Here is a 10590-nt window from a genome sequence, read left to right as displayed (position 1 = left end):
GCTAAGATGACAGGAACAAATAACGATGAATGTTGGAGGGGCTGTGGGAAAACTGGGACACTGATGCATTGTTGGTGGAGTTGTGAAAGAATCCGACCATTCTGGAGAGCAATCTGGAATTATGCCCAAAAAGTTATCAAAATGTGCATACCCTTTGACCCAGCCATACTACTACTGGGCTTATACCCCAAGGAACTACTAAAGAAGGGAAAGGGACCTGTATGTGCCAAAATGTTTGTGGCAGCCCTTTTCATAGTGGCTAGAAGCTGGAAGATGAATGGATGTCCATCAATTGGAGAATGGTTGGGTAAACTATGGTATATGAATGTTATGGAATATTATTGTTCTATAAGAAATGACCAACAGGAGAAATACAGAGAGGCTTGGAGAGACTTACATCAACTGATGCTGAGTGAAACGAGCAGAACCAGATCATTATACACTTCAACAATGATATTGTACGAGGATGTATGCTGATGGAAGTGGATTTCTTCAACATAGAGAAGAGCTAATCCAATTCCAATTGATTAATGATGGACAGAACCAGCTACATCCAGAAAAGGAACACTGGGAAATGAATGTAAACTGTTATTTTTACCTTCGGAATCCAATTCTTCCTGTGCAACAAAAAATTCGTTTCTACACACATATATTGTATCTAGAATATACTGTAATATATTTAACATATATAAGACTGCTTGCCATCTGGGGGAGGGGGTTGGGGGAGGAAGGGAAAAAATCTGAATAGAAGTAAGTGCAAGGGATAATGTTGTAAAAAATTACCCATGCATATGTACTGTCAAAAAATGTTATAATTATAAAATAAAATAAAAAATTAAATAACTAAAAAAAAAATTAAATGCTCTATATACTGTGTCATTTCACAACCTGTAAGCCTATTCTAATTGGCCTAGCTCAGCTCCATTTGCTCAATGTTCCTTTAGTATATCTATTTTTTTATTTTAATAGTTTTTATTTACCAGATATATGCATGGGTAATTTTACAACATTGACAATTGCCAAACCTTTTCTTCTAATTTTTCCCCTCCTTCTCCCCCTCACTCCCGAGATGGCAGGTTGACCAATACATGTTAAACATGTTAAAGTATGAATTAAATACTATATATATACATGTCCAAACAGTTGTTTTGTTGTATAAAAAGAATCGGACTTTGAAATAGTGTACAATTAGCCTGTAAAGGAAATCCAAAATGCAGGTGGACAAAATTAGAGGGATTGGGAATTTTATGTAGTGGTTCATAGTCATCTCCCAGAGTTCTTTTGCTGGGTGTAGCTGGTTCAGTTCATTACTGCTCTATTGGAACTGGTTTGGTTCATCTCATTGTTGGAGAGGGCCATGTCCATCAGAATTGATCATCATATAGTATTGTTCTTGAAGTATATAACGATCTCCTGGTCCTGCTCATTTCACTCAGCATCAGTTCATGTAAGTCTCTCCAGGCCTCTCTGAAATCATCCTGTTGGTCATTTCTTACAGAACAATAATATTCCATAATATTCATATACCACAATTTATTCAGCCATTCTCCAATTGATAGGCATCCACGTAGTTTCCAGTTTCTGGCCACCACAAAGAGGGCTGCCACAAACATTCTTGCACATACAGGTCCCTTTCCCTTCTTTAAAATCCCTTTGGCATATAAGACCAGTAGTAACACTGTTGGTTCAAAGGGTGTGCACAGTTTGATAATTTTTTGAGCATAGGTCCAAATCACTCTCCAGAATGGCTGGATTTATTCACAACTCCACCAACAATGTATCAGTGTCCCTGTTTTTCCTACATTCCCTCCAACATTCTGCATTATCTTTCCCTGTCATTCTAGCCAATCTGACAGGTTTGTAGTGGTATCTTAGTTGTCTTATCCTTCAGTATATCTAAACCTGACTTTTACTCCATTTGATGTTATATTACAAACTTTCCTGTGTATTCAATTGAGTGTATTCTGTCTTTTAGGCTCTATTATAAGTGATGCTTCTACTAGGGATTTTATAGCATAGTTTACCAGTGGGTTTTAAGAGAGAGAAGGCTTTATCATGAAAAACACTCAAAAGACAAATTTGCAAATTTTAAATGCAATTTATTGCAGACACACAAGAAAATGAAGACTTTGAGACTTCTTCCAGGTAAGTCACCCAACCAGCTTACATCTTATACAAAAAAAAGACAACAATAATAACAACACAGAATTTGTTGCTATAGGATGGAGACACACTCCCTATAAGGGCTGGATTGAAATGGCTCTCCTACTTGGCTTGGGGAAAACTTTTGAAATGTAGAGTGGGCAGTGATGAAGGTGGATTTTTTTCAAGCTGCATCCTCATTATTAATCAAGGAAAGTGGTCTTTCATACTCAGACATTGCTTCACTAGTCAAGACACAGGAAGAGGGAAAATCTGATGATGAAGGCCAGGATAGAGAAAAGCTATGAAAGGGAAAAATGGGGAGAACATGGCTCTACAAGGCCAGGGTCATCAGCAACCCTTCCTATGCACCCACAGAGATGAGGTTCAGTGAAAGCCTGAGGTGGAGATGCCTACTGGTTGGATAACTCAAGAAAACCTTTAAGAATCAAGATCAGAGAAAGAAATTAAAGGTCTTTAGGAAAACAAGATGAACTGCTGCAGTCCACCACTTTTTATTTTCCTCAAGTAAAGTTGAAGTCTTTGACTTCAAGAATTGACTGAAAATAAACACAGACATTGATCTAAAGGACAGCTAGCAGGGTAGGGAGCTCTGGCTTTAATTGGTGACTGTAGAATAACTTGTAGAAGTAAATTTCATACTAGAGCCTCCACTGGAGCTCTTGACACCCCCAGAGCCACCACCAGAGCTGCTGCTGCCTCCTCCTCCAGAGCTGGAGCCCCGACCTCCTGAGGATCCATAGTTGCCTCCTCCAGAGCCAGAGCCAGAGCCAGAGCCAGAGCCAGAGCCCGAACCAGAGCCAGACCCTCGGCCTCCTGAGGAACCATAGCTGCCTCCTCCAGAACCGGAGCCCCTGCCTCCTCCAGAACCGGAACCTCTGCCTCCTCCAGAACTGGAACCTCTGCCTCCTCCAGAGCCATAACTGCCACCTCCTCCACTGGAGCCATATCTGCCTCCTCCAGAGCTGGAACCGTAGCTACCACCTCCACCTCCGAACCTTCCTCCTCCACCACCAGACGCAGAGACATGGCTGGTGCTCACAGCTGGGGAAGAAATTTCTGCTGTTACTTTTGGGAATACCCTTCACTGGACAAAGTCCCTTCCATCCCAAGAAAATTTTCAAGTGTCTAAAAATGATTCTTGATACTTACACACACTCACGTTGGGAACACACTCTCCAGACACCCTAAAAGGAAGATGGAAAGACAGTTCCTGTGACTCAGTACAACCAACCCATTCTCCTTCCCATACTTGACATTTCTGAACTTTCCTGTAAGCTGTTCCTTTCTTCATCTCTCAATCTAAATGTGTCCCTCCTCGTTTCAATATCATGAATCAATTCCCAGAAATCATCATTAATTAGCTTCAATTTCCTGTAGCCCTTGGCACCAGAAGCACTTCTTTCCACAAGCCTGGGAAATAGTTCCAAAAGGCTTGAAGACCACTGGATTTCTGGCATACTGGATAGTAGGAGAGAAGGATGGGGTTGGACTCAGAGAACCCCACTTCTAATACTATCTCTGCCACTTAATGGCTCAGACCATACACTTAACCATCCGAACCATCAATTTTCTTATCTAGGAAAGGAGAGGGAATGCAATGGCCTCTACGGTCCATTTCATTTCAAAATTGAGGATTCTATAATCTAGATGCACATGTTGCCTCTATGACTACCTATGAAAGTTGAGGAAAGAAATTTAAGGCCTTTGCTCCTGAGGGGCCTCATTTCTGACATATGAAAGTTGGACTCCATGACCCTTGAGGTTCCATTCATCCCTGGATCCTCTACCCCTATACTCCTTTATAACAAGTGCTAGGCTACAGGAGTGTTAATTCCTCATCATGCAGTCTCAAAGATCCTGTCCTCACAGGATGTTCCATTACCCAGGATGTTCCATTCCCTTGCCCTGAGTGTGGTTCAACAGAGTCTTCAGTGCTCATCTCTCACCTGCTCTCCTCTCCCTCCAGAAGCTTCCTGTAGGTGGCTATCTCAGCATCCAAGGTCAGCTTAACATTATACAGCTCCTGGTAGTCTCGCATCAGCCGGGTCATGTCCTCCTTGGCCTTCTGCAGTGCATCCTCCAGGTCTGTCAGTTTGCCCTGTGCATCTTTCAGGGCATTCTCCCCACGCTGCTCTGCATCGGCAATGGCTTGCTGGAGCCGGGCAATCTACAGAAGACAGCAAATCATGTACATGGATCAAGTCCTCTGCCTCCTACTCACTACCACCACCACCCACAACTAATCTCAGCTCCTCCTGGGAATCCTGAAGCCAAATTGCTATTTCCACCCAAAGACTCAATCAGGAACATTGTTCCCATAATAGAGTAACAATAACAGGAACAAAGGTAGTAACTATAACTACCATTTAGGCAACACTGTAAAAGTTGCAAAGAATCTTAATTGATGCTTGCAACAAGCTTCCAAGATGGCTGCTACTTTGATCCCCATCGGACAAATGAGAAAACTGAGGAAGAGAAAGGTAAAAATAATTTGTCCAGGGTCACACAACTAGAAAAGATTAAGGCAGGTTTCAAACACAAATCTAGTGCTTCTATCTATTGCCAAGAATACTTTAAACAAAAAGCAAAAACCTGGGACTAAGAACATTTTGTCCATATTTCCACCTTCAGAGAGGAATCTTCAATTAGGTAATAAAATCTTAGAGACACCTAATACTACCTCAGAACTTTTCTAAAATCCTCCTTCTACATCCTGAACAAGGAATCCTCTAGACTCTCCTCAAGCATCTCCAGTGACAGAGAATCCCCTAATTGACAAGAGAATGAATTCATCTGTCAACTCTCCATCTTGAGCACTAGAAATTGTTGGCCTTTAGGGCTTCACCACAAGGTTCTCTCAAGGAAACCCTACTCTAAGTCACACTTCTATGGGGTCCTCAAAGTCCAGAATCTCAAAGATGGCAGGGACCTTTCAAGTCACCTATGCCAAACTGGAATCATTTTCAGTATCAAGAAAGCCTCACTCAATAGCCCCATGCTAGCTCAGAGGAGGAAGGTGAAGGAAACCAGTACCTGCTTCTTCACTGAATCAATTTCAGAATTCAGCCTCTGAATCATTCGGTTCATCTCAGAAATCTCCGTTTTTGTGTTTCTCAGTTGGTCTCCATGTTTCCCAGCAGTCACCTGGAGCTCTTCATACTGAAGGTAGGAGAGCAAAGAGAGGAGACGTGAGTACATCTTGACATACCTAGGTAAACCTTGGGCACAAAGTGCAAGGAAGCCAGAGGCCTGTTGGGAGAGACTCTGTATCCACTCACTTTGTGCTGGTACATGGTCTCAGCCTCAGCTTTGCTCCTCTGGGCAATCTCATCATACTGACTTTTGATTTCATCAATGATGCTACTCAAGTCCAGGCTCCTGTTGTTGTCCATGGAGAGGATGACATTGGTGTTGCTGATGTTAGTCTGCATCTGGGATAGTTCCTACAACATACAACATTTCTGTGATGTCTGTGCTTTCCAGAGACAAAACATGAACCAGCATACATAGGATATTCCCAGAGTCTCTTTGATGAAGAGTGAAGAGGTGGGTGCATGTGAATGATCATGAACTAACTTACTGTGTCATACAGGATCTTGGAGAAGTTGATGTCATCTTGCAAAAGATCCGTCTTGCCCTGAAGGTCAGTCTTGGTCATATAAGCATTGTCCACATCCTGTGAAATTAGAAGAAAAAGTCAGGGAATGACTATCCATCCATTCAGAAAAAAAAATGACATCCTGCTCTCTGCTTACCCAGAATAACCTCTGGCCTGAAAAAATTCTTCACTTTCCCAAGATACTAGGGATGAAGAAGCTTGACTCTTGAGCTATACTTCTCTTTACCCTACCCATCCTTTGGAGTCTTGGGAAATTCCCTCACTTGCAAAGGGGAGATCTTCTGGCTGTGCTTCCCACATTGCAGGCAGAAATACAAGGAAGGCAACTTATTTGAAGAGCCAGAGAGCCAGAGAAGGATGACAAGAAATACTAAGATTTCTCTTCAGCTGTAAATTGAACCTAGAGTTTGATTCTTGCTTCTTTTGGGGCTAATATAGTGAACCAGTGCTTATTTTTCTGGATAAAAATGTGACCTTCATTCTGTTCCCTTGACTCACTTTCTTGATGGTCACAAATTCATTCTCTGCATCTGTACGTTTGTTGATTTCATCTTCATATCTGTTGAAGGGGAAAAGACAAGATGAATTCAGGAGGTTTGAGAAAGGATATAACCTAGAATTGACTTCTGTATAAAATTCCATCAATCTAGGAATGTCATTTTATCCATCTCTGCTTCTAGTCAACTTGATTGTTCAACTTTTTCTAAGGCACACTTCTAGGGGAACATGTTTCTAAAAATGATAGATTGCCTTGGAAAGGGAAGGCAGGAAGGAAGGAAGGAAGGAAAGAAGGTTCAAAGGGACAAAAGAAGGCTCAAAGGGACAAAAGAAGAAAGAAAAGGAAAGAGGGAGGGTGGGGCCAAAGGAAAGAGTGAAGAACAAACAAAGGAAGAAATACAAGTTTTTAGTAAACTTACTATGTTCCAGTAGGGGCAACTGGGAAGCATAAGATATAGAGTGCCACACCTTCAATCTTATCTCAGACATATTATGGTTGTGTTACACTAGAAAAGTCACTTAACCCTATTTAGCTCAGTTTCCTCATCTAAAATGAAATGAATGAGGAAAAGATAAATAACTCCAGTATCTTTATCAAGAAAATCTCAAAAGGGGTCCCAAAGAATTAGACATGGCTAACCCCACTGAAGAACAACATGTTCCAGACACTATGCTAAGTGATTTACAAATATCCTGTCATTTGATTCTCAAAACCAGACTGGGAGTATGTGTTATTATTATCCACTTCTTGTAGATGAGAAAACTGAGATTAAATTGATAAGAATTGACAGATTAGGTGACTTGCCCAGAATCACACAGTTAATATATGCCTGAACCTGGATTGGGATTCAGTTCTTTCTCACTCTTAGAAAAGTTTACTGGACCCCCATCTGTCTTTCAGGAGGAAAAATGCCATTCAATTAGTCTTCCTCTGTTCCCTGATATTCTCTAGAGTCCCCTCACGTTATTCTCTGGGAAGACTTCCAGGGGCAATGGTTTAGTCATTGAGGACTGAGGCAAGGATAGTTGGGTGCATACTTTTTCTTGAAGTCTTCCACCATGTCTTGCATATTATTCAATTCTGACTCCATCCTTGAGCGGTCACTCTTCAGTGAATCTAGCTTCTGCCTAAGTGTAGACACATAGGCTTCAAAGAGGGGCTCCAGGTTGTGGCTACGAGTGGAAGTGTCCACCTGCTGCAGCAGCTCCCATTTGGTCTGCAAAACCTGGTTCTGCTGCTCCAGAATCGCACCTGAAAATACCAAGACCCCAAAGTCATCATTCAAGGGATACGTCCTAGGAAATGCTGGTCCCCAAGAGCAATCCAGAGGAAGACTCTGGAACAAGGCAGGGAATCCTTGTTCTTCCATCATTCTCATATCAAGGCAAGCAAAGAAGAACAACGTGAATGAGCTGGCACATTTGAAGCTGAAAGCTTCCATAGATATTTCAGCTACTGGAATGGGAGCTTCTTGAGAACAGGCCCATCTTGCTTTTAGAGTAGTACCTCCAGCCTTCTGCTTGTACCAAAGGCTTAATAAATGTTTTATCCCTTCCTTTTCCCCTTCCTTCCTTCCTTCATTCATTCATAGCCATAATCAACTGTCCTCTATATTTCCATTCAGATAATTCCTCAACACTAGTGATTGTAATCAATTTGAATTTGACATTCACAAGAAAGCAGCAAGAACCTCTTCCCAAAAAATATCCCTGATCAATATAAATCATTTTGCTTCCACTGGAATGACAATTCCCATTTCTATAGCACTGCAAAATTAAAGCAAGTGTTAAAAATTTTAAATCACTAAACAGATAATCTGTATGACTGAGGACAAGTGAATAACCTTCTCTGATCCTCAATTTTTTCTTCTATACAATGGGAATAGTAATATAAGAAGTACTCACCAGCTATGTTTGGTGGCTCAAATGAGATAACACAAGTAAAACGATAGGTAAAAATTTATCAATAGGTATGTTAATAATAGCTATCATTGTTGTTTCTATTACACTGGGTTTTGCCTGAATAACTATCAAAAATGTTTGCTTTTCCTAAGGACATCCCCAAGACTTTCTAGAAGTCAAAAAAACAGGAAAGCATTACTGGAGAAAACTAAGCTAGCACACTTTGAATCAACATTGGACAACTGGGAGTTGACTGTATTGATGATCAACCTCAGAGTCAAGGAAAATATGTTTATTTTCATGGTTGACAAATGAGGAAAAATCTATAATTTCATCCTATGGAATTTCCTCAGTGTCCCGCAGAGAGGTTCACCTGCTGACATTAGCGTAGAAATATTCACAAATCACTGAGAATACTATTTCCATATATAGGGCTCTTGACAAGAAATAACTTCAACACTCTTTTAAATAAACATTTGAATTATGGTAATAATGATCATGAAAAATAAAATATAAGACTATGAGATTTGTAAAGGATGTTACAAAGATTATGTTATTTAACCCAGGCAATAATCCTGGAAGATAGTTAATCTTATTAACCTCATTTTACAGATGAGCCAATTTAGGCAGACAGATTAAATGACTTGCCCAAGATCACATGGCTAATAAATGTCTAGGTCAAGTTTCTACTCAGCTCTTCCTGAATCCTGGATCCAGGTTGGTCTTCAGACCATTTCAGATCTCAAAGTTCTCCTTTGTACCTTTACCCATTTCTATCACTTTAAAGTATTCCATAAATCTCTACTCCAGCCAGGTACTAAGTTAAATAATAATTATAATAAATTCTCTCAAGGGCTCTCAATATACTGTCTTCATAACAGAGTCATCCTTATTTAAAAACAAAATAAAATAAAAGCAAAAAAATAAAATAAAATCTAGTGCAGATGTTTTACATATGAAGAACCTGAGATCAGACAGGTGGAAGATAGCAGTTGTCATCCACTAGGTAAGTGCTAAAGCAGAGACACAACACCAAGTCCCACAGACTCAAATCCATTGTCTACACACACACACACACACACACACACACTGCTCTCTCTTCCTAAGAAGAAAGTCAAAAAATAGCTTAAGAATTCAATGGAGAAACATTTGGAGTTCAGCTCCAAAAAGCCTTTCGTTAAGAGCACTGCCTCTTCACCTTCCACTATTTTTATGGACCAAAACTCTGGGGATGCTCTTCTCTGCCTCCCCAGGTCATATAGGCACTAGCATCCTTCACAAGCATCCATCATCCAAGCATGATACCTTGGAGTTGGAGATTATTCAACCTCCGTTCCCCACCTCACTCCTTTGCCCTCATCTATGTCAAATAAGCTGAATGTACCCACCATCAGCAACAGTAACCACAAGTACTCACTTTGTCAATGAAGGTGGCAAATCTGTTGTTGAGGTCCTTGATCTGTTCCCTCTCTTGTTCCTTCACCTTTTGAATATTAGGGTCAATCTCCACATTGAGGGGTTGCAGGAGACCCTGGTTGATGGTTACCTCCTGGATGCCTCCAGGGGGACAGACAGGCCCAAAGCCTCCTCCGCCAAAACCACCACCTCCTAAACCCCCAAAGCCGCCACCACCAAAGCCACCGCCGCTGCCACCAAAAACCACGCCCACCATAGCCACCACCACCAAAGCCGCTACCACCATAGCTGCCACCACCAAATCCACCACCACCATAGCTGCCCCACCCAATCCTCCACCGCCAAAACCTCCTCTTCCATAACCTCCTCCTCCTCCACCAGCAACACTCTGACAGATTTTTTTAGAGCCTCCCAAATTAACCAGACTCTGGCTGCCAAAACCACCACCACCACCAGCTCTATAGCTTCCACTTGAAAATCTACCTCCACCTCCTCCACTCCTGCGGACAGTGGAGCTGCTGGTCACCCTGCGGGTGCAGGAGATCCCAGCAGAGCCTGAGCTGAAGCCACCACCACCACCACATCGATAGCCAGATCTGGAACTAAATTGTCGACTCATGTTGAACCAAGAAGGGGACAGATAGCAAAGGACAGGACCAAAGAGCAAGGAGCTAAGCACTCCTCTACTAGCAGCAGAGTGACTTCCTCTTTATATATAGATTGGAGGAGCTGGGTTTGGTCCCATGGAGTCAGTGCAGATTTAGAGCAATCTGAAGGGTTTGGTTTGCCTTGCAGCCATGCAAGATCTTTACGAGCCCCAACAATACAATAAACACTACACACCTAGCTCCCAGGATGGGCACTGGAAATTGCTGCTCCTGCAAAATCTATTCAAGTACTAATTAGTTTATCAAAGAAATCTCTCCTCATCAAACTCACTTGATGCTAGGGAAGCAGGACCCCAAAACTGTTTCCTGCTACTTCTGCTT

At 41.7% G+C, this 10590-nt stretch overlaps 1 protein-coding gene across 1 annotated transcript; it reads right to left on the bottom strand.

Annotated features, from left to right (window-relative positions):
- Positions 1–2078: 2078 nt before the first annotated feature.
- Positions 2079–10295, bottom strand: LOC141544297 (keratin, type II cytoskeletal 1-like). The gene is given in 11 exon segments (XM_074270305.1): positions 2079–3207; positions 3316–3350; positions 4113–4333; positions 5200–5325; positions 5445–5609; positions 5747–5842; positions 6284–6344; positions 7322–7535; positions 9599–9848; positions 9850–9933; positions 9936–10295. Coding segments are annotated over 11 exon segments (1983 nt in total). The 5' UTR covers positions 10221–10295; the 3' UTR covers positions 2079–2761.
- Positions 10296–10590: the final 295 nt, after the last annotated feature.

This window comes from Sminthopsis crassicaudata, chromosome 5, assembly GCF_048593235.1.
Source record: "Sminthopsis crassicaudata isolate SCR6 chromosome 5, ASM4859323v1, whole genome shotgun sequence".
Classification (NCBI taxonomy): domain Eukaryota; kingdom Metazoa; phylum Chordata; class Mammalia; order Dasyuromorphia; family Dasyuridae; genus Sminthopsis; species Sminthopsis crassicaudata.
Note: the sequence above shows the minus strand (reverse complement) of the source record. Positions and strands in the feature narration are given on the sequence as shown.